At 39.3% G+C, this 25748-nt stretch overlaps 1 protein-coding gene across 1 annotated transcript in view; it reads right to left on the reverse strand.

Moving 5' to 3' along the window:
• Positions 1 to 4974: 4974 nt before the first annotated feature.
• ZCCHC4 (zinc finger CCHC-type containing 4) overlaps positions 4975 to 25748 on the reverse strand; it is a 43931-nt gene continuing 23157 nt past the window's right edge. Inside the window, 7 exon segments of the mRNA XM_080649627.1 lie at positions 4975 to 5134; positions 5137 to 5240; positions 12728 to 12872; positions 13389 to 13440; positions 15419 to 15494; positions 15739 to 15860; positions 25063 to 25163. Of these exon segments, the coding sequence (XP_080505753.1) occupies positions 5094 to 5134; positions 5137 to 5240; positions 12728 to 12872; positions 13389 to 13440; positions 15419 to 15494; positions 15739 to 15860; positions 25063 to 25163 (641 nt within the window). The 3' untranslated portion in view covers positions 4975 to 5093.

The raw sequence follows: 25748 nt of genomic DNA on the forward strand, positions 1-25748 counted from the left end.
TAATATGTGGCGTGGAATTCTGAAGGGCCAGGCTGCTCCCAACACGTTCACTGGGGAAGGGGGATGTATTTTTGACAGCACTGGTTCTTCGCTTATTCAGGATCTTAACTCTGTGACAAGGATCATGCTGCATTACAGAGAGGTGTAAAGGTACGGGAAGACAAGCTGGGTGTGGGGAGGAGATTCCAGAGACATTTCTGAGGTAGAAGAACAAGAACTGATTATTGATTAGATTGGAGGAATGAAAGTCAAGACTGAGGTTGGGATATTTGGGTGCACAGATTCAGGGAATAGAGAACTGGTCGTTGTTGGGTTAGGGATGCGGGTGTGAGGGGCAGGAGGAGAAAGTGGACCAGAGCAGAGGAGTTCAGTGAAGACTACATCGGGTGGAGGCGTGGTGTGAAAGTCTGTAGTGGCCAATGGCAGCTGGAAAGGCAGGGTGAAAGGGGAAAGGTCAAGGCCCAAGCAAGATGTGGGAATCACTGCACATAGGGATGAAAGATGGAATTGTGTGGGGTGGGACTAATGCAGGCCATGTGAAAGCTGTTATTTTGAGAGGTCTATTTTTGAAGTCGTAAAATAAGCAAATTCACAAAACTTGCTGGAAAGAGAAATAAATGTATGTTAGTGTTAGAATCTCTCTGTCCTACTATGGTTTCATTCATTAGGCAATAAAAAACACCCTGAATCAAAGTGGCACAAGTAGTAACGAGAATGTATTGGTACAAATAAATAGCAAGGCCAGCAACAGGGCCAACCAGCTTCAGGCCAGGCTAGATCCAGCAGTTCATACACCAGGGACCCAGCTCAGGGTGTGTGCCATCAGGCTGGCTCCCCCTGTGGTCCCTGGAAGACTGCTAACAGCACCTGGAGCTACATGCTTCTTCATTCAGAGGGAGAACAAACACTGCTCCACCAATCACAAGATTAAAGTCCTGGGCCTAGTGATTAGACCAACCCCTGTCATGAGCTTAGCAGAAATCAATCACAAGTAAGGCGATGGAATTATGCTCAATAAAAAGCCCTCCCCAGAGCTGGAAAGGATGTCAGTCATCCTTCCCCCAAATCCCATGACAGGCATACAATGGGGAGGGCGGAAGATGCTGCCGAAACAACCAGTCAGCAATGTTCAATATGACAGTCATAACTTCTCAAAGAGTAGCTTTAAGTATTAAGTGCATTTGGGAGACGTTACATCCTGGCACAGGGAGTCTAAATGGTATCAATTCATGATATTCTGCTTGTCTCCCACAACCCTTTCAGTTGCTGTTCTGGAAAAGAAATTCAGAGACCTACTCATATGACTCTCACCTGGAAAAATAAGTTCTAGTAAGAGCTACAGAACCGGTATTTGTATACTAGTATATAGGAATTTATCCTAAGAAAATAAGACTTAGAAGTATGTGCATCATAGGGTCGTTTACAGTAGTGAAAAAAATGCAAACAACATAGATGTCCAACCATAGGAGACTGTGTTTAAAAAAAAAATACAATACATATTAAAGAACAACATGTTTATGAAAAAGAAAGAGTATCACACAATATGCATTTACAATTTCATAGTTGTGGGAGAAATTTAGAGCATCTCTCTGCATAGCTCCTGGAAGAACATACGCAGAAGCTGTGACAGTGCTGACTTCTGTGTGGCAGGATGAGAGTTGCTTTGCATTTCCTTGGATTTACCTGGCCCACGTATTGCCAAGTTACCAGGCAGGAACCTTGGTTTCCTTTGCCCTCTAAGCATGTGGAATGCTTGGGCTGCTATTCCAGCTTTCTCCCACTCCTCACCTCCAATCGGCAGATGAAGAAGCTGGCCTATCTGTTCAGGGTGAGACCACCAGATGTTACCCTTCTAGTCTGCAGGGCTATGCAGCAACTAAACAGTGTGAGAACCTCCACTGTCCCACTAACGGGATAAAACTCACCTCTCAGAGCTCTGAGATCTGCCTGCTTACTTTCCCTCAGTTTTGCTGAGTTAACATTTATACTGAATCGCCTGAAATCAAATAGTAGAGATCTTATCTTCACTTTATTTATTGCAATGCCCTTCTTAGCTGACCCTCAAGTAATTTAACCCATGCCCCAATGTTCTAATTAAAACTGTATCAAATCAGTGAAATTGGATTTTCCTTTGCATTTTGTGCAAGCGTTCCTTACCTACGCAGCTCTGAGCATATTAGCTTCTTACTCGTGTAGCAGTTAGGGTTCTGAGGCATAAAGCAGCATGTTAAATGGCATTTCTACTCACTCAATATGTATTTATGAGCAGCTACCAGGAGACGGGTGAAGGATGTGTTAGCCTGGCCGTATGCTTCCCAAGGTTGTAGGGAGGAATAAAGAGATCACACATGCCGCAGTCAGCTGTGTCTGACATCACCATATGCACAGAACAGTGATGCCCACAGGCCCCTGCCGCCCATGAGCTGAAAGTACAAGGGAAACAAGTACAAAAAGTGTTCTAATGCAAGGCATGAGCTAAGCACCTCAGAAAAAGCATAAATGGCCCTAGCTTGTTTGGCTCAGTGGATAAGAGCATTGGCCTGCGAACTGAAAGGTCCCAGGTTCAATTCCAGTCAAGGACACATGCCCGGGTTGTGGGCTCGATCCCCAGTGGGGGGCTTGCAGGAGGAAGCACATAAATGATTCTCTCTCATCATTGATGTTTCCATTTCTCTCTCCCTCTTCTTCCTCTCTGAAATCAACAAAAATATATATATATATATATATATATATATATATTTTAAAAAGCATAAATGAAAAGACACACACACACATTTTTATTTCACCAGCAGGTGGTGTACTTTTTCACTAGAGACACTCACAGGGATACTGTAAAGGGGTGGCATCAGATCAATCAGACCACCTTTTTGAAGGCTGTGATTTTATATTTAAAAATGAGTCAAAGTGCTCTCAGATTTTTGCTATTTTATAGATTACTTTGAAGAGGCCAGAAATAAACTTTAGTGTTTTTCTTAAAATAAACTTGGAGGTAGAATTATTTTAAGTTTAAAGTCTTCCAGATAAGGCTGCCAGTCTTGCTCACACAGCATATCCCCAGCATTTAAGCCCCTCAGTGTTAGGACAGTCATCCTAGAATTTAGCTACTCTAAATTCTTCCCAATATTGTTTACGTCTGTTTTCCTTTTTTCTGATCCTTATAAGAAAGAGAAAAGAGCAAGTTTTCTCCATACCTTAGGCTTGCCTACTATTATGGACTGAATTATGTTCTCCAAAATATGTATGTTGAAGCCTTAACCCCCCAGTACCTCAGAATGGGACTGTATTTGGAGATAGGGTCTTTCAAAAGGAGATTAAGGTAAAGTGAGGTCCTTAGGGTAGGCCCTAGTCCAATCTGGCTGTTATCCTTATAAGAAGAGGAAATTTGGACACAAAGAGACACTAAGGATGTGTGGACATATAAGAAAGACCATGTGAGGACACAGAAGGTGGCCATCCGCAAGCCAAGGAGAGAGGCCTCAGAAGAACCCTGTCAGCACCTTGATCTTGGACTTTCAGCCTCCAGAACTGTGAGAAATAAATTACTGTTGAAGCCACCCAGTCTGTGGAAGTTTGCTATGGCAGCCCTACAAAACTAATATACCTACCATCTGAAAACCTCTAGAAAATTCCATGCTTTCATCTATTTTTTATTGAGTACCAACAATGCTTAGGAGACATAAAAGTGTATAAAATGGCCCAGCTGGCGTGGGTCAGTGGTTGAGTGTCGACCCATGAACCAAGAGGTCACCTGTTTGATTCCAGTCAGGGCACATGCCCTGGTTGCGTGCTAGATCCCAAGTGGGGACCTGCAGGAGGCAGCCAATCAATGTTTCTCTCTATCCCTCTCACTTCCCCTCACTCTAAAGTCAACAATAAAAAAAACAAAGTGTATAAAATTGTTACTGACATTAATAAAATCTTTGGGGGAGACAGAATCTGTACATATAATCATGTAAGAATAATACATGAAAAGTGCCTCAAATGTGGTGCAGACCCCAAGGGATTCAGAGAGGAAGGTATTGGTTAGTATCAGGGACTCATGCAAGACTTCCCAGAAGTTTGTCTCAAATTTCTCCCAAAACCTAGTAACTGTCTCTTTTTATTGCTAAGGATCAGTCCCATTTTTCATCTAATTTCTTTACATCATTGTGAATGTAAACAGCAAAATCTCTGGAGGTAGATTCTCATGTTGATGTCTGAAGTCAGCCACTTTTACCAACTTTCCAAAGTATGAGAATATTAGTTTAGATACCCAAGAATGAATGTCCTCAACTGTGAAAGTAGATATTAATAATATCTATCTTGAAGGGAAATAAATACGTAAATAAAAATAAATAGTGAATAACCTGGCCAAGGACATAATGCCAGGAAATGTTAGTCAAAAAAGGAATAAGGAGCCTGAATCACCAAACTATTCTGCCTTCTGCATTCCTTTTATAAAGAGAGAAACTTACTGCTTAGGTTAAAAGACGAGATGATGGAGCAAATCCTAATTCTAAATACCTCATTCATTCAACAAACATTTAGGTGCTTCTATTCCACCAAAGGACAATTACAAAAAGTACTTAAAAATAAATATTTAGTAATAATGTAACCATAATTATAACCTTTATATCTTTGGACTTCCTTTGTCAAAATTCTTTCCATCATTTTCAGATTCTGTCTGAAAAAACTGTACTTCTCTTTACAAGTGGGGTTTAAGCCATTGTACAATATTTTAACATTAATTTAAAACATTTAACATATTCTTATGTAATGTAAACAAAACCTCAGATTTTCATTTTCTTCTGATTCTGCAAAAGAATGCTGTACACATACTTTTCAGATAAAAGAGGCTAAAATAATATGATTGGAAGGGAGTTAAAGAGAGAAAAAAGACGGAGAGAGACAGAGCTGGTAAACCAGCTAAGGATGGAACAACTCACCAGGTCTCCAGAGACACTGCTGCGGGGTCTATAAACCAGCAAATACCACCTGCCTATTATCTTGCTTAGAACGGTGCACACCTTTGAAAGTGACAGAATTTAAGTCCAGCATGGCACTTTTAGAAAATGGCATCAAAGGTTGGACTATAAATCTTTCTTATTCTCAAGTCACTGGACATTTAAGAGCAAAGATATTGATGGGCTCTTTCTCTCCTTTTCTTCTTCCTTGTAACAGATGTATGATTCATGGCTTGTCCTTTAGTGGTCTCCATTTTCATCTGATTACTTTTTCTCTGCTTCTGCTTTCTGACAGCTCTGAAAAACAAGGTGCTAAATTATTTTGCAGAATGAGCACAGTGAATAATTAGATAGAAGTTTAATTAACTAGCTAACAGAATAAGAAAACAGAAGGGAAAGAATTTACTGTATTATAAGCATAAATCTCAGAATTCTAAGCCATAATAATAAGGAGATAGTCAGAGGCCTGACCAAGCAAACTATTTGAGAAAAGACATTTCCTTGAAAGATGGCTACTACAGATTTAGAACAATCTATTCAGGACAAACACACAACAGAGGTAAATAGTCAAGCCAATGAGTTGGTAGTTTTTTTGGCTGGGGTTTCTTTTTCATTTTTATATATACTTTTTACATCTGTACTGCTCAACTCAGCACTTCAATCTCCAAATCCCTGAGTTACATTTTTCAGAAAAAGGACAGATAAATTCTGGCAGTTAGCAGAGGTGGAAAAATGAAATAGCACAATAAAAAAAAACTGACAACACTTACGGAGGCTCATCTTTAAGTCCTACAGCTAATTTTCCTTGCCTCAGTAGATATCTAAAAGTCCTGGCAATTGCCATACAGGATGTCCACATTTGCGGTCTCTGTCTTCTCGAAGACTCGATTCAAAATGAACTAGTTGGAAATCACCCTCTAAAACATTAGCCCACACCAGAAAAAAAACAGATCCTTTGTTTCTGGCCTCTCTGAACTAACTTACAGGCAATCTGTAGCTGAGAAAGATTGCCTCTGTTCATTCTCTTTTTCCAAACTAGCAGAATCATGCCATTTATCATATCACCCACCAACCACGGAGGAGCTGGGGCTGCCAGCCCTGGCAGACTGGAACCTTCCCATGGCTATGCAGCAATATCAACTGTTAGATTCATCCTCCTAAACTACAACAAACCCCAGGAAGAAGCTTATTCTTGATCTTCCCAGGACCAAAACCTGTGAAAGAAGCTTCATAAACTATATATAATTCCCCAATGAACCAAATTCAGGCCTCACTTTTTGTTCATTCAACATATATGCGAAGTGTGGGCATAATCTTTGACTTCAAGGAGCTGAGAGACTGAGACAAAGCAGACATCACCCTTCCCTTTCCTTCCCAACTTTTTAGAGGAAGAAATTGAGGCTATGAAATCATCCAGTGAGGAAGTGGCAGAATGAGCTTGATTCTAGAACCTGTGCTGTTAATTACCTTAATACAATATACTCTACTATAAATTATTTAGGTGTGTAAAAGGCTAAGCATATAGTAATCACTAAATAAATATTAGCTATTATCAGTAGCTCCACATGACTATTATTCTCAGAATTTTGCTTGACAATTAAGTTTTTTTATATTTATAGATTTTGCACTATGGACTGGGGTATCCTACCAGATTATAAAGCAAATAAAACAATCATTTTTTTTTTCGTTTTGTGCATGTTATTATATAAATCTCCTCTCCCTCCAGCCATATTTTAAAAAGTAGGATGATGTCCTGATAAGTGATGATTTTGCAAATTTAATGAAGTATAACCTCTTAATGGCAAAGTCAATGAAGCTATGCATGCCTGTATGTAAAATTTAAACTAATTTTCTTTGGCTGATCCTCTTATAAGAAGAACCAAACACGAACCAGATTTCACTAGAGAATATAGTACACAAGAACAGAAAGAAAATATTCACTTGTAATATGAATAAATAAAACTTCCCAGAGATAAATTTTTTCAGCAGTGATGAAGTGATTAGCATAAATCAATTAATTATCTTATTTTTCCTTAAAATTAAATTGACCTAGTATTTGTCCTCTAAATTATAGGTATTTATATAACTGATAAAGTGAGCTTAAACCACAAGAGGGAGCCAGCATCATTCTAGTTCACAACCAAAGGAAAATTAATACTAAGGGAAAGCCAATTAATTCGAGCAGCTATAAAATATGTAAGATGAAAAGATATTTTATGCAATTTATGCTAAAAAGGCTATTAAAATTATTTTTTCTATTGTAAAAAAAGTTTGCATTTTCAATTTCATTATAAAATTTTTTTAAAGCTTAAGATAACTTTTTAATTTAATAAATCTTTATTGTTCAGATTACAATTGTTCCTCTTTTTTCCCCCATAGCTCCGCTCCACCCGGTTCCCACACCACCCTCTGCCCTTACCCCCACTGTCCTCATCCATAGGTGTACGATTTTTGTCCAGTCTCTTCCAGCACCCCCCACACCCTTTTCCCCCCGAGAATTGTCAGTCCACTCCCTTTCTATGCCCCTGATTCTATTATATTCACCAGTTTATTCTGTTCATCAGATTTTTTATTCACTTGATTTTTAGATTCACTTGTTGATAGACATGTATTTGTTGTTCATAACTTTTATCTTTACCTTTTTCTTCTTTTTCCTCTTCTTAAAGAATACCTTTCAGCATTTCATATAATACTGGTTTGGTGGTGATGAACTCCTTTAGCTTTTTCTTATCTGTGAAGCTCTTTATCTGACCTTCAATTCTGAATGATAGCTTTGCTGGGTAGAGTAATCTTGGTTGTAGGTTCTTGCTATTCATCACTTTGAATATTTCTTGCCACTCCCGTCTGGCCTGCATAGTTTCTGTTGAGAAATCAGCTGACAGTCGTATGGGTGCTCCCTTGTAGGTAACTGTTTTTCTCTTGCTGCTTTTAATATTCTCTTTGTCTTTTGCTCTTGGCATTTTAATTATGATGTGTCTTGGTGTGGTCCTCTTTGGATTCCTTTTGTTTGTGGTTCTCTGCGCTTCCTGGACTTGTAAGTCTATTTCTTTCCCCAAGTGGGGGAAATTTTCGGTCATTATTTCTTCAAATAGGTTTTCAGTATCTTGCTCTCTCTTCTTCTGGCACCCCCATAATTCGGATGTTGGTACGCTTGAGGTTGTCCCAGAGGCTCCTTACACTATCTTCAAGTGTTTGGATTCTTTTTTCTTTTTGCTTTTCTGGCTGAGTGTTTTATGTTTCTTTGTATTTCAACTCTTTGACTTGATTCTTGCAGTCCTCTAGTCTGCTGTTAGGTCTCTGTATAATATTTTTTATTTCAGTCAGTGTATGTTTAATTTCTAGTTGGTCCTTTTTCATATCCTCAAGGGTCTCACTAAATTTATCGGCCTTTTCTAGGAAATTCTTGAAAAACTTTATAACTGTGGTTTTGAACTCTATATCCAGTCGTTTGTTTTCCTCCATTTCTTTCATTTGTGATGTTTCTTCGTCTCCACATTTTCACTGCTTCCCTGAGTTGGTAGAGTAGCTTTGTATGATAGGTGTCCTCTAGGGCACAGTGGCTCAGCCTCCCCAGTTACTTGAGCACCCCTTTGTGGACTGTGTGCTCAGCCTTGTTGTAGTTAAGTCTTGATTGTTGTTGGTACCACTGGGAGGAATTGACCTCCAGGCCAACTGGCTGTGAGGATCAGCTGTGTCTATGCTGGGAGAACTTCTGTGCTGGAGACACTCTTATGAGACAAGACTTGCAAAATTGCAAAAGCCTCTGTGCTCAGCTTGGATGGAGCGGAGTTTCAGGGCAGAGCAGACAGCCTTGGCTTCCCGTAAGCCCTGCCCTATGAGGCCCCTGGGTCTCAGTGTCCCTTGGTAATCGCTGCAAGCACCTCTGAGAGAAAGCCGCCCTCGAGTTTCACCTGCTGCCGGACTGTCCAGTTTATCCCTGAAGGAGTCGGGCTTCCCAGAAACTTGCCCGGAACTGGAGTTCAGTGCAGTCGGGAGCTTCAGTCTCCCTCCCACTTTAGAAAGCCAGCCGTGCACTCAGCCTCCCGTACATTCAGCAGTCAGTCCTCTCTGTGCACGCGCGCCTCCGGACCTCTGCCTTCCGCAGCTCCTGAGTCTCAGTGTGCTTTCTCTTTTTCTGACAGTCCAGTTTCCCCCCGAATGAGTCTGGGTTCCCAGCATCTCGCCCGGGACTGGAGTTCAGTGCAGTCAAGAGCTTCCTTCTCCCTCCTGCTTTAGAAAGCCAGCCGCGCTCTCAGCCGCCCGTCCTCTCCGCTTGCAAGTCTCCATACTTCAGCCTTTTGCAGCTCCTCTGAGTCTCCGTGTGCTTTTCTTTTTCCTTCTAGTTGTAGAATTTCCACTCAGCCAGCTTTCCTGTGGTTCTGGATGGTGTCCGTTTTGTCTTTTAGTTGTAGTTTTGATATTGTTGTGCGAGGCAGCAGTTTAGGTGTTTACCTATGCCGCCATCTTGGTTTCTCCCCAAGAACACTGTTAACAGGAGTTCAGTTAGCAGTTTTCTCTGAGAAAAGTAAGTACCACATCTTAAGGGATTTGCTCTTTGAATTAAACTTGATAAAATGTAGTACTAAAAGATACAAGATGGTTTCCTTCAATGAAAACAATGTATTACTTACTACCAAATAGACTAGCCAGGGCTATTTTAGAACCAATGAAGAGCCTGCAATATATTACCAAAATGCAAATTCAGTTTCCATGGATCCTAAGATCACAGAATCAAAGGCTGAGCATGTTACTAACTCCTGTTTGCAATCAGAATTACACTGTAAATAGTGCAACAATCCCAGACCAATAGTTCATTAGGTTGTATTCTATTTTGAAAGATTCCTAAGGAAAAATATTTTGTAAAATTCTTCAATACACCTCTTTAACTAATTTAAAAAATACCACAGCCCTGGCCAGTGTGACTCAGTTGGTTGGAGCATTGTCCCGTGTACCGAAAGGTCGAGGAATCAATTTGGAGTCAGGGCACAAACCCAGATTGCAGTTTAATCACGGAAGGCAACTAATAGATTTATTTTTTCCTCTCCCTCCCCCTCTCTCCTCCTCTCTCTAGAATCAATAAAAAGCATATCCACGTAGTGGAAATCATTATTTAAAGTAAATTTGGTAAAAATAAAAAAGACAGTTTAAATAGTAGGCAGAATTCAAATGGCTGGAAAATAATGAAACAAAATAATTTTCAATGACTAACAAATAAATAAAACTCTAATATATATATATAACAGGCTAATAGTCTAAGTGTCCTTCCAATCGTCCAACCAGTCGCTATGACACGCACTGACCACCAGGGGGCAGACGCTCAACACAGGAGCTGTCGTGACACACACTGGCTATTTACAAAAAAACCGCACCACAGACCTGGCCCTGACAAAGCAACACTCGGCTTCCCCCAAGTGGGACACAGGCCCCACGACCACCCGGGAGTGACACCCTACCAAATCACAGCTGATGCTATCGAGACCTCATGGCGCAAATTCGGCCCACAGCCCAGCCCAGAAACGGTCTCTGAGGGCGCCGGGAAATGACGTCACATAGTAGCACCTGGCTTCCTCTTCCTAGTGACTAGCCTCCTTGCAGTTTCTTCAGCCCAGGAACACAACTTGCTTTATAGCCAGGTGCAAACATTTTACACTTTAACCAAATGTCTGTGAAGCATTTTCCCATGCCTCATCTCATTTGATCCTCACAGAAGTCCTGGAGTAGGTAGATAGGAGACCTGGTAGAATCTTATTTTCTTTTCGTTAGCCAGAAAACGGAGATTTAGAAAGTTTAGAAACTTGACACAACTAAAAAGAAGAAATGGTGGACCTTGAAAATGACTTCAGTTTTTCTCACTGCACAGAATGTAGTCAAACACTGCTGCAGTTAAATATTTTACCCTTTGTTCTCCCTGAGTGATCTACAATAATCTGCTTAGTGTTGATATTTACTGCTTGTTGCTGACAATTACCTGAAAGAGAAGTTGGGGTGCTTCACTGGGCTGGAAAAAGTTTAGCTAAATCAGAAAGCAGCTCTAATTAAACAAGTTTATTCTATATATTTAAAAGGCTAAGTTGATTCATGCATGCACGATACATATAACACTCTCACTGGTGACAATCGCACCCATGTGTTTCAATCTGTCATTGTCAATCATGAATTTGGTTGACACTTCTATTATAGAGAAAGGGCAAACAGTGATATTGAAATAGTTCTTCTAATTAATTTCCTTTCAATGTGCATGAATCCATGTACCAGGTCACTAGTATTATCATAGGTACCAAAGAATTGGATACTTCTATTACTAATAGATAACTTTTTTCTTTTTTTAATCCTTGCTCAAGGACATGTTTTTATTGATTTCATTTTATTTTTACTTTTTACAATATATTTTTATTGATTTCAGAGAGGAAGGGAGCGGGAGAGTTAGAAACATCAATGATGAGAGAGAATCATTGATTGGCTGCCTCCTGCACGCCCCACTCTGGGGATCAAGCCCGTAACCCAGGCATGTGCCCTGACCAGGAACTGAACCATGACCTCCTGATTCACAGGTTAACACTCAACCACTGAGCAACGCCAGCTGGGCTATTTTTATTGATTTGAGAGAGACAGAGGAAGGAATAGAGAGAGGGAAACATTGATGTGAGACAGAAACATCGATCAGTTGCCTCCTGCACGTGCCCTGACTGGGGATGGAACCTGCAACCTAGGTATGTACCCTCACTGGAAATTGAATCTGCAGTCTTTTGGTATATGGGATGATGGTCTAACCCAGTGGTCAGCAAACTCATTAGTCAACAGAGCCAAATATCAACAGTACAACGATTGAAATTTCTTTTGAGAGCCAAATTTTTTAAACTTAAACTTCTTCTAACACCACTTCTTCAAAATAGACTCGCCCAGGCCGTGGTATTTTGTGGAAGAGCCACACTCAAGGGGCCAAAGAGCCGCATGTGGCTCACGAGCCGCAGTTTGCCGACCACTGGTCTAACCAACTGAGCTACACAGCCAGGGCAATAGATATTTTTTAATCACAAGTCATCTGATAGCTCAAACTTTGATCCTGATCTCAATTTTTGTGTAATGTTAAACTTGGCTATCTGATCTTCATATCAATAAAACAAGAGGACTCAATACCTATCATCCCTTTTAATTTAAAAAAAAGTATAATCATTCAAGTTGGCACAGTTGAAATAGCAATGGTTTTTCTAAGTATGCCATTGTCATTGGTATGACTTTGCTCTGCGTAATAACCAACACCAAATATTGGTGAGAGAAGAGAAATTATAACAAAAAAAGGTAAAAATTAAACTTTAAATATTTAAATATGAAATATGCCCAAATATTTTTCTTGAAATCTCATATACTTTAAAGAAATAACTTCATCTTCCAGTTTGTCCACTGTGGAATCATACATTTCACTGCCTCTGAAATTCCTGCTCCAGCTTTACCCACTACCATGTGTCTATAGCCAGTCTGTCCTGACTTAAACAGCAGATCCTTCAATAAAGCCTGAACTCTCACCCCATAAATTATAATCTCACACTAACCACAGGAGATATAAAGTTAGTTACTTTCTAACTTATATTCTGTTATTTTCATGTCTTACCTATAAAATTCTAAGCTCTTGGACTCATCTTCATATCCTCCTTCCCCCATCCATGCAAACAATACAATTACTTTAACACTTTTGAATCTTCCAATTATTGCACACTTTTGTGGATTACTCTGTATAAGTCACACAAGGAAACTTTTCTTCTAGTAAACAAAAGAATTCAACTAACTTGCTAACTGTCGTAGCTGCAGAGATGCTAGGACAAGTAGTACGTTTGTGATCTAATTCACCGCAAATGAAGCAGCCGTCTCTAGGGCCCTCGCAAGAATGACCGGGAAGAGCACAGTGATTGCAAATGCTACAGTGGGTCCAGGCTGTAAAATAAAAATGGAGTTTTAGAAGAGGTTCGTTTAATGCAATTTTTCATTTGATTAATCTTTATGATAGAGAACCATGAATAGTGTTTACTTCAATTACTGTCACAGGTTTGCATAGCTGGTTATAATTTCACTAAAGAGCCTAAATTTAAGAGGCTGGAATCCCTTATAAATCAGCTAACTTCTGTCTGAGACATGGCAACAAATTTAGTCCTTCTCTAGTGAGTCATGTGACCTTAGAGCCACTGACACACAGGGGCTGGCTGCGTGACACAAAGCCCTATTAAAACAAGCCAAATCCAGTGGCACACGGAAAGAGGTTAGTAGTCATGGCTCTCTATGAAGTAGAGAACGTACACTTTGGTAATTATAAAAATTAAAAAGTAAGCAAATTAATACAGGTCTCTATAGTGATTTTTTCTTTTATAAATGCAGTTACATACAAATCCTATCTAGATGAAGAAAAAATCAACTGTTTTCACAGGATCTCAAACACTAAGTCTAAATACTTACAAGGCTTTACACACTTTTTGCAGAGAAAGCAATGGTTCCATTTCCTGCCATCCTACAAAAACAAATTTTAAATTATATTTAATTTGTCATTAAAAATCAAGTCCCACAATTAAAAATTAAAATGTCTTATTAAAATCTGCGTAAATTATTAATTCCTATTTCTCACTTTCCTAAGCTTCAAAATTACATACTTTGATTTTAACATATGCATATCTCCACTCTACTCAATGTCTCATTGATGGGCCCAATTTCCTTAACTCTACAACTGGAGGGATTTCTCTAAATGATCTTGAAAGTCCACTCCAGATCAAGCAACCCCATCTGCATAAGCAAGGACCCAATGAAAATTTCAAGAGAATTAATGATTCATAATTTTTATGTGTCAATCTGGCATAATCCTTAATAAAATTCATATCTGAGAACTATATAATTTAGAAAGATAGAGATGATAGGTTACTATTTGGGTGATTTTAAAACTGTGAAATAAAACATACCTAGAAAAGTGCATAAAACACGTATTTCCAGTTTACTGAGACTATAAAGTAACCACTTATGAACCCAATAGGTCAGGGAACAGAACACAATCAGCCTCCTGGACAGTTCCCCACGTGCCCCTTGCCAACCCAGCTTCCTCCTTCCCCAGCGTAGTGACACCTAGTCTGGCTTTTGTGAGGGTCACTTCCTTGCTTTTGTTTGTTTACCACTATGTGTGCATCTCTATAATAAAGTTTTACTTTCCACATTTTGCACTTTTACGCTTTGGGCATCATTTTTTAAGATGAAAAATACAGATAACTTCTAAAAGAATTGAAAATATACGTCATCAGATATGTTAACAAAATTAAAAACTAGTATAACCAGTAATAAAATTATAAAGTTATGAAAAATGTACTTTCTATTAGTTATAAATATATATCCTCTTTCCTTTGAAGAATAATATATGCTTATCGGCCAAACTAAACTTCACATGTTCTTTCTGAGTAGATTTATCTATAATAATAAAAGCGTAATACGCTAATTAAACCGAACGACCTTCTGGACGAAGCCGGGGTTGCAAAGGAAGCCCGGGTCCCAGGTGCCTGCCAGCGGGCAGAGGGAAGCCCAGGTCCTGGGTGTCGGAGGGAAGCTGGTGCTGGCAGCTGGGGGAAGGAAGGCCTACTCTTGCAGGAATTTCATGCATTGGGCCTCTAGTTTAAAATAACAGAGCAACTCAAGGGTGATTCCTAAAAATAAAGAGGAGGTCTGTCCCATGGAGTCCTTCCTCCAGGACATGTTATTAATTATAACTTCACCAGAACAGTGATGGTATCTAATACTTCAATGCCTTATTTGAAACATCATAATTCTGTATGCTTAACAAAATTTAGTGCCTTATTTTAAACAGTAATAATTTTAGCAGCCATACAGTACCATATAAAAATAACTTCAAGTAATTATGATGATGACAAAGTTAACTGTGTTACATGCTGTGGAGTTGGCTCCACTCCTGGCAACCCCTTGAATGAGGGATGTCTACAATGTTCTGTCCTCAACAGCCCTGCTCATTTCCTAAGAACTCATGCCTATGGCTTAATTTCAAGGAAACCTTTGGAGCAGCGGTCGCCAACCGGTAGTCCGCGGACCACTGGTGGTCCGTGAGGTCGGAAAGGTTGGCGACCGCTGCTTTATGGAGTCAATCTCATATTTGATCTTCCTCTTTTCCTGATGCCTTATTTTCCCAACATTATTGTTTTTCCACGGGACCCTGCCTTCTCAGGATGTGCCTGAGGTAGGGCAGCTTCAGCTCTGTCATTTGTGCCTCCAGCAATGTTTCAGGCTTACTTTGCTCCAGGACTCTCTTATTTGTTTAAGTATTTTTTTTTAAACCTGTTGTACTTTATAATTAGAAATAAAATGCTGCATTCAAGTATAATTAATAAATGATAACATATTAACACAAATTACATTAACAAAATAACATTAAATGTAATGAGAACTAGTAAGATAAAGCTAATATAGTTGAATAAAAATGTATTCAAAAAAACTTATACCTTGGATGTGCACGAATTACAGTGCTCACAGTGTTGATTCTCTAGAGAAACATATCGTTGACACAGAGGACAAAACCTACAGAGGAAAGAAAGACTTGGAGAAATTAGCTGCATATACTTATTGAAATTCACAGAGTAGATAAAAGTTTGCAAGGCACTCATTACAAAAACTGGGTATAATCTAAATTTTATTGAATACAAAATTATGGGTCACAGTTAAAAGTAACAGAACCACGAGTCAATATTAAAAGCATTTTAATGTTAGGTATATGGAACTGATACTCAGTGACATGAATTTCAAGGTCCCACTATGATCTTACCTATACCCTTCTTCCACAGGAAGGATTATTTTGTTGGGTGGAATATTGGTGAAAATACGCACAGGAGACTGTTTCCGACCTGTCTTTCCATGTTTATAAAGTGCATGATTATCATAATCTACCTAGAAAGTTTTAAAAAAATGGAAAAAGAAAATTTATTCAAATGAGTCAATATTCCTTAAAATTCTTTAACCAATAAATGAACAAGCTGATGCCAAGATACAGGTTAAAGTATTAATAAGAAATTCTTAAAAGCAAGAGTTTACTTACTAATGAGCAGCTTCAGGAAGGCCTCTATGGCAGTGAAATTTCATTATAACAACAGTAAAATTTGTTATGACAAATTCACATTGCCTAACATTGAGAACAACTCTGATCCTTTATCCAATACAATAGACTTTACAAGAAAGGCTATTATTTAATTAAGAATTTAGATTTTGTAATAAGTACAAATTGGTAGTCTCAAAATAGTCATGGGGACATGAAGTACAGCATAGGGAATCTATAATAATAAACGCATAATATGCTAATTAGACTGGATGTCCTTCCGGACAACCTTTTGGATGAAGCTGGGGCTGCGAGGGAAGCCCAGGTCCTGGGTGCCAGCAGCTGGGGGAAAGAAGGCCTACTCTTACACAAATTTCGTGCATCGGGCCTCTAGTATAGTCAATAATCCCATGTAATAAAAACCTACTATGCTAAGTGTCTGATCATCCGGTCGGCCATACAACCAATCAAAGCATAATATGCTAATGATATGCTAAGACTCCTCAACCACTCCCTATGACGTGCACTGACACCAGGGGGCAGACAGTTGACTGGTTGACCAGTCGCTATGATGTACATTGACCACCAGGGGGCAGACAGTAGACCCGATGACCAGTAGCTATGACATGCACTGACCACCAAGGGGGTAGATGCTCCAACTGGCAAGTTAGCTTGCTGCTGGGGTCCAGCCAATCAGGACTGAGCAAGACAGGCCAGACACACCCTGGAGCCCTCCTGCAGTCCCTCCCCGGCTGGCCAACCTCCCGTGTCCCTCCCTGGCCCCGATCGTGCACCGGTGGGGTCCCTCAGCCTGGCCTGCACCCTCTTGCAATCTGGGCTAATGGGACCCCCCCCCATGCATGAATTTCGTGCACTGGGTCTCTAGTACTGTAATAACTATGTATAGTGCCAGGTGGGTATGGGAAATATCAGGAAGGTGGGGGGGGGGGGCACTACGTAAAGTACATGATTGTCTAACCATTATGCTGTACACCTGAGACTAATATAAAATAACATTGAATGTAAACTGTAATTAAAAAACCAATCTTTTCAAGTAATTTCATTTTTGGCATTAAAAAAATTCCACCTTTGAAGTGATGTGCCAGCTTGGTTGGGGCTTTTCATTTTGTGTGAAATTCACATGTCCGTTTTCAGCCCACCAGTTCTCAGTACGGCCTCAGTGTGGCCCTCCATCACTCTCTGTTTGACAGAGCACAGGTGTGGAGGGCAGACAGTGGCTCTGCTGCTCACTTGCTACGTGACCTTAAGCCACTGTGCGTAATTTTCACCTAAGCGATATTGTGAAGGTTAAATGAGATAATATATGTAAAACACTGATTTCAGGGCCTGGCATATGGTAGAGAGAGACAGACAGCAATGAAGAGAGAGATTCCTGAAAGCAGTTTTCCCCATAATAACTATTTCAAACATTAACTCTTCTCAAGATCCCTAACTAAACTTCCAATTTAAGCTGATTATCCTGAAAGTAAATTGAAACGAACAAATATGATTTCTATTAGCTTCTTGATCCCATCCCTCCTCCAACCTCTCTATTATCCACATACATTTTCAGTTTGATTTAAACCTTCTATGGGTCCACTGGGCCACTTAGTCCATCTTTTTTTAGGTCAGTAATTCTCAGTGTGGTGTCTGGATCAGCAACATCATTATCTGGGATCTTGTTAGGAATGCAAGTTCTTGTCCCATCTAGAATCTAGTAAAACCCAGCAATCTGTATTTTTAACAAGCCCTCCTGCACACTAAAGTTTGAGAACCAGTGCTTTAGAGTATCCACAATAATACCATGAGATTTTTATGAGGTAAATATGATAGATCACAACTTTCAAATACTAAGTTGTAATGAATTGTTTAGATTCTACACAAGAATACACTTATGAATTTACAACAACCTTGGCCAGGTGGCTCAGCTGACTGGAGCGTCCTCCCATACACCAAAAGGTTGAGGGTTGGAGTCCCTGTCAGGGCACATACCCAGGCTGCAGGTTTAATCTCTGGTCGGGCACATAGGGGAGGCAACTGATCGATGTGTCTCACATCAATATTTCTCTCTCTCCCCTCCCTTCTCTCCCTAAAAATCAATAAAAATATATTCTGGAGTAAAGATTAAAAATACATATAAATAAAAAAAATTTAAGTATTTACAACAAAACTGGCTTGCAATCTAACTATTTAATAAGCAAATCACAAAATTGTAAGGAACTGATGACAATGGAAAGATAAACCTTTAAAAGAAAAGTCCTAAGCTCTCTCTGTGGCCCTGCCAGTGCCTACCGGACTTACAGGTGGACAAATTTAGGAAGACTGATTAACAAGCTTCAGCAGTGGGGAAAAATAAACACAGGATGAGGAGGCCCAGCTAAACAAGGGACAGTGTGGAAAAGAGCCCTGGAGGTTCTGTCAGCTGTCAGTATGACGAGTCCACAGCCTGGCGTAACTGGGCAAAAGCTGGCACCAGCTCCCAGCTCGCCTGCAAGGATAAATTAGATCACATCTGAAGCCCCACATTCAGTCACTACATTTTAAGAGAGACATTAATAAAACCTGCTCATTTCCAATGAAAGTAATGGAATGAATAGGATTTAGAATTTAACATATTGGGGGGTGTTTGTTCAGAAAAGGAAGACTGGGAAAATCTGATAGCTACTTTATAACTGAAGGGGTGTCATGTGGAATAGAAATTAGGCTTATCCCTTATTGCTTCTGAGAACAGAAGCAGGACTACTAGTAAGAAGTTAATGGGGAGCATATTTTATCTCAATATGAGAAAATTTTCTAACAATTAGAGCTATTCAATAAATTGAGTTGTGTAAGACTGTAGGACTTCGCTCACTGAAAGCATTCAAGTGAGGATAGATGACTACTTGTCATGAATTTAGTGGAGAGGATTATTAAGCTGGCAAGTTAGCATACGTTACATCTGTTTCTTTCCAATTTTAAAAGTCTATGAATATACGTTACCTATTAGAGTCTAAGATATAAAAGTAGATTTTACTTCTAAATCACCTTAAAATAGTACCTTCAGTTTTCTTTTAAAATTATTTAAATCCATAATTTTCCCCATTGCACTCCTCTTTGTACTCAATAAATATATGGCACCTTATTAAATTCAACAAAGATATTTTGAACGTCAAAAGGAAAAACAATTCTTCCCAAGAGAATCTTATGAAGAGTTCTAGCAAATGGAATATTCCATGCAATATAATAGATAGCAGATGGGAGAAAAGGGAAAAAAAGAACAATTTCTTTATGGTTACCCAAGGAGTAGGAGAATATATGTGTCAGGAAGGTGGTTGATTGCTTGATTTTGCATAACCTAATTGAGATTATTATTATTTTTAAATGCGGGTTTGTTGTGCTAATTAACTATAAACATATGGTATGTAAAATGCATGCTGCTAGGATAAATTAATGTACCTCTAACATACATCCATATTTCATAGCTTCATCCACACAAATAAACCTCCTATGGAAGCGCTGTAAAGCAAACACAATTTTGCAAATTGCATATCACTAGTGGCAGAGCTGATACACCATTTTCCCATCATTATCCCTGACATTTCACTCACAATGATGATGAGAGGCACTTTCAAATAGAAAATTTCTCCCATGGAACTGATTAATGTGATGAAGTACTGTATAGAAATGAGGGAAAGCACAAAATCTCTGCACTTCCTAACTTTTAATTTTATCTCTACACAAATTTCTTCTGTAATGTGAGACTAAAACTAGTTATAGGGAAACCAAGACATTCAAGTCCACCAACATTTATCTTGCACCTACTATGCTCCATGCATCATGCTGGGAAACAAAGATGAAATAAAACAGAGTACTTATATGTTCATAACTCCCTCAGGACTATGTTTTGTTTAATTCAGGAAAATTGGAAGGATCCCAAGTGAACTAACTCTTCAGCTCTATCAACCAACTTGGATCACAGCTATAGGTCTTTTACTCATATTCTCCATATCCCAAGTAACCTCATTTAAAATTACTATATAAAGCATGGGGCAAAAATAGGTTTATAATCGCCTGTATGGAAAATAATACAATCCTATATAACAAAAGGCTAATAAGCAAATCAACCAACCAGGGGAACAACCAGTCGCTATGACGTGCACTGACCACCGGGGGCAGATGCTCAATGCAGGAGCTGCCCCCTGGTGGTCAGTACGCTCCCACAGGGGGAGCACCACTCAGCCAGGAGCCGGGCTCACGGCTGGTGAGCGCAGCGGTGGTGGCAGGAGCCTCTCCTGCCTCCATGGCAGCGCTAAGGACCCCCTCGGACTGTGTGAGGGCGCAGGCCAGACTGTGAGAGGGAGCAGGCAGGGCTGAGGAACCCTCCCCCACCCCCCTGCACAAATGTCATGCACCGGGCCTCTAGTAATTAATAAATAATAATACAAGAATAAACTGTTTCGCATACTCACGACTGTAAACCTACTTCTGCTCACCCTGTATATATACATTATCCCCTTGCCACTCCAAATCGTATATCAAGTCTTAAGAATTTCAGTTGCCATCTTTTTACAATCATACCTCAGAAATTCCTATCAAAATATCTTCATTCCTAAACATGAAACTAGACTTAAAAAATACAGTTCTCTATATGGGATGATTTTTTAAAAGACAGCGTGAAAGAAAAAAAGCAAAGAGCTCTACTTTTATCAATCCAGACAAATATCTCAGATTAGGTAGAAATAAGAGATCATATAGCATGTCCAGGTGGAAGGTAAGTGAGAGGACCTAGTTCAGATATGGTAAATACAAGCCCTGAATGCCATCAGTGCTTGACCCTGACCCTGACCCTGGGACCAGACGTCACTCATCAGCCACACTGCTCTATCCACTGAGCCTGGTATTCTCAACAAATTCTCCAGAAAGTCACTACTAATTAATTTATCAGGATTAGCACTAAAAGTGAAACTTATCTGCCCGCCCCTTTCTGGTTCAATCATTTATTTTATTTCATAAGGTAAGGAAATGGAGACCTGGAAAGATAAAATGACTTCTCCCAAGACTAAACAGCCTCTAAAAGGCAGCGCTAGAAGTCAAACTTCTGACTAAATCAGAATTTCTTTTCATTATCACATCCTTCCTCTCTAATCTACCCTTAATAAAGCACTCCATTTCCTAGGTCTTTGATAACTATTTTATTCTGCACTCATCAAGTGCTTTCTCATAGAAGAGTCTACATAATTTACATTTTATGAAGATGTGCAGCATCTCCACTTTCCTCTCACCTGAAAAGTATCTTAGAAAAAGATGTAGTGATTTTGGGGTTTTTACTGCATTGTGGTTTGAGGGCTTATAATCATCTCCGGCAACATCAGGAAGAAGGCCTAATCAAGATCTCTGGGAAAAGTCTGGGAAGGAGAAGAGGAGATTTCCAAGTTTGTATTTGATAAAGGTGGCTAACACAAACGAAAAAGAATTACCACCAAATGAGGGTGAAGTAACAAAAGAAAGAAAAGAAAGTAAAAGGCCCAGAAAGGATGATGATGATGATGATGACGATAAGTCCAGATACGTTTTCAAAAACAAAGGTAGAAAAATCATGAAAGGGGAGGTACAACAAAAATGGTTAAATCCACCAGGACAGAGAATTTCTTTTCTTTTTTAATCCTCACCCAAGAATATTTTTCCATTGATTTTTTAGAGAGAGTGGAAGAGAGAGGGAAAGACAGAGAGAAATAAACACATCGAATGGTCGCTGGGGAGGAGCCTACAACCGAGGTATGTGCCCGTGACCAGAGTCAAACCTGGTATCCTTCAGTCTGCAGGCCGACGCTCTACCCACTGAGCCAAACTGCCCAGGGCCAGGACGGAGATTTTCAACCACTGTGCCACAAGAATTTGTAAAGCATGTGATACCTGACTATTTAGTCAGGGGCACTGACCTCTTTCTCCTTAGATTGTCAATTTAAAAAGTGTTGTGTTGACAACTGCCAACAACAATAGCTGCCTGGTGTGAATGAATAAAAATTAAACCTATATTTTTTTGTCAGATTGGCAAAAAATGTGATGTATTTTTTGGTGTGCTGCAAAATTTTAGTAATTAGTTTATGTGTGCCATGAGGTGAAAAAGGTTGAAATTGCTGCACGAGGAGATATGGTGAAATCAGTTTCTCCAACTGAGCATATCATGAGCAGTAGTCTTATTTTAGTAGACATTATAAAAAATATTTGATTTGTTTCATAAATACTATTCTCAATTTTCTTTTAAAAAGTTGGCTTTCTCTTTATTGAAAAGACTGCTTTTCACCCTGTCCAATATACATGACCTAATTAGAACTTATTTCACTAATACAATGAATTACATAATTATATCCAATAACCTTGGATCTTGAAACTATTTCTCAAAACTAAACTCCAATATTTCCAAAAGATCTTTCCTAGTTACACAGGCTGTCTAAACAATAATGGGTTACTGTCCATTAAATTTTCTCATCACTTTATTCTGGATCTGCCTTTACCTCCTCATCATTTCAAACGCTTGTCCACAATAGATGAAACAGTTTTCTGAGAAACCTGTATTTTGCAATTTTAATGTCTCAGAGACTGTATAAAAGAGGACCTGAAGAAAGTTTTACCCCCACCTTGGGACTATCTGTGTGATGACGATATAGTGCTGGCTACGACAATGACAGTGATGGTTCCGACAATGCTGATAGCAATAACCTTTACATTTGCTCCGTTTTAGGGCCTCGGCCAGTGGTCGGCAAACTCATTAGTCAACAGAGCCAAATATCAACAGTACAACGATTGAAATTTCTTTTGAGAACCAAATTTTTTAAACTTAAACTTCTTCTAACACCACTTCTTCAAAATAGACGTGCCCAGGCCGTGGTATTTTGTGGAAGAGCCACACTCAAGGGGCCAAAGAGCCGCATGTGGCTCGCGAGCCGCGGTTTGCCAACCACTGGCTAGGCTAAGCCTTTTTGATGTCTGATCTCATATAATTCATAAGACCTTATGAGACAGAGTATTACTATCCTTATTTATCAGGTAAGATAAGCATCAGAGAGTTAGATAACATGCACCTTGCTAGAGACGGGCAGAACCAGGATTAAAACTCAGTTCCTTTTCAAATCCCGAGTTCATGCTAACTTTTTAATTCATTTTTTATTCAGCATGTAGGGCACCTACTATGTGCCAAGCATTGTACTAGATAATGATTCACTGTGGAAGGCAGCAGGTGTTCCTGGAAACGGGAACTAGTTTATTTAGTTAACATCTTCAGGATATGTCAGCTATCCCTGCATTGTAAATGTCAATATTAGAAGCATCCCTCAGACAGGAAACAGAAAACTGGGTGCCTTAAAAAGGAAAGAAAACCACCTCTGAGGAGAATTGTGATGTGGATTTTGTCTGTAGCAGAGCTCAAAAAGTCAAGGTTAAAATGGCTTGTGTTATACACTTTTGGAAAGGAACCAGTTAATATGGTCCAATAGTCATCAAAATGTCTATTAAATTTAATAATGTAATTTTTAGAATTCCATTTTAGTTTTGGAATTCTAAGGAAGTTATGTAAAATATGGGAGAAAATTATATGAATAAAAGATGTCAATGGCAGGGTTATTTATAGCACCTTAAAAGTAGAAGCAACCTGTAAGTCCAAAAAGAAGAGAATGATAACACAGCCTGTCAATGAAATAATTTCAAGTTATTAAAAGCATAAAAATTATGTAGCTACATTTTAAAATGTACATTTATATAAGACAGTGAAGAAAACAAAATTCAAATTCATCTGTTATGATTACAAATATGTAAACTGCTTTTAAAAGAGACTGGAAGTGAATACTTCAAAATTATATTTGCTATTTGGGGTGAAATCACAGGTAGGATCTGTCCCCTCGTTTTTAGTAACACTACTCCTTTCAGAACGTCTACATAATTTTTGTAATGGTATGTCTTCAAGACTAGAAAGATTAGAACCTACTGCTAGCTTGGAATAACTAGTGAAGACATTTACAATTAAAAGATGAAAAACCTTAATTAGAGGATAATCAATTATTCAGAAAACTCAAACAGAAAAATATTATAGCCTAGCTGGTGTGGCCCAGTGGTTGAGCATTGACCCATGAACCAGGAGGTCACGGTTCGCTTCCCGGTCAGGTCACATGCCTGGGTTGCGGGCTTGATCCCCAATAGAAGGCAGCCAATCAATGATTTTCTCTCATCATTGATGTTTCTCCCTCTCTCCCTCTCCTCTCTCTGAAATCAATAAAAATTAAATAAATTAAAAAAGAAAAAGATCATTACAAAAGAGGAAGCAGTGCCCAATGGGTGACCACACATACTAGTGCTGACAATGGGTTCACTTCAGAACTCAAGGACATGAACACAGGAAAATGGACATTAAAGCAGAAGACCAGGTTGAGGGGAGGGTGGCGCTACCGAGGCCTCTGGCCTCTATTCTCACCTAAGGCAGGTTTCCAGGGCCTTGGGCAGAGATGTGAAGGAGGTCTAATCAATTCCTCCCTGAATCTGCACATTCACTCACAAACAGACCTCAGCATCTCTGCTCTCTGATGCCCCACGACCTCAGGCATACCTCTCCCCTTAGACATCCTGACATCCTCGCAGTTGCACAATGGAGTGTTCATGGCAGACTACACACCAGAAGAAGCTACTTACTTCTCTATAACCTCTAACCAGAAAAAAGCCACTGCATTATGATGATCATGGGGTGCTATGAAATCTTCCGGTAATGATAGAAGATTAGGTTAGCTGGTTTAAAACCCAGCTGCACTTCAGAACCACCTGGGAAGCTTAGTAAAATGTTTTGTTTTGTTTTGTTTCTTTGTAGGGCTCCACCCTCTGATATTGCTTTAGTAGGTTTATTTTGCTACCTAAAAATCCATATTTTAAATAAGCACCCTAGGGACAACAGACACTTAGATACCACTGGATTTGTATTTCACACAATTTATAGTATTTTCATTTACTAAAACCAATGGATAGTCTTATCAGGATATCTATTTAAGCTGAAAATACACTCTCCAACCATGCCAGAAGAGAGAATATTTACTATACCTGGTAGTCCAGCATGTGGAAGCTTGGAAAAAACTGACAAATTCGTGATTCAAAAAAATAGGGAAAAATCCAGAAAATAGGTAGTTCTTTGTGATTGTTACCTAATGGATCACAAAAAAGGAGAAAGAAAATAAGAACTGATATTAAAGAAAAAAATATAACAGCTATAACTGGAAAGCTTCTGGCATTAGAAGGAACTACAATCATTCAATACAGTTCAATCATACAAAAGGAAGGACTGTCTACCAGAGCACCATGTACAGTCAGACCTCTCACAAAGGCAATGGAAACGTTCTCCTGTATCTAAACACAGCTGCACGTATGAAGCAATCCTAACATGAATATCATAATAGTATATGTAAAGGTAGAGATGTTACCAAAAAAGTGGAATATAAAATTGATTTTTATGAGAGGCAGGTACACAGCTATTATATATATATAATATATAGGCTGAACACAATGCTAGGTACGTTCTATATACTGTCTCCGTATAATAACCTCTAGAGCAGGGGTGGACAAACTTTTTGACTCGAGGGCCACAATGGGTTCTTAAACTGGACCGGAGGGCCGGAACAAAAGCATGGATGGAGTGTTTGTGTGAACTAATATAAATTCAAAGTAAAGGAGCGGAGGGGAGAGCAAGAGAACCCTCGGCTCTTTCGGCTCCGCGGGCCGGATAGAACAGC

This window comes from Plecotus auritus (assembly GCF_963455305.1).
Source record: "Plecotus auritus genome assembly, chromosome: 1".
Lineage (NCBI taxonomy): Eukaryota > Metazoa > Chordata > Mammalia > Chiroptera > Vespertilionidae > Plecotus > Plecotus auritus.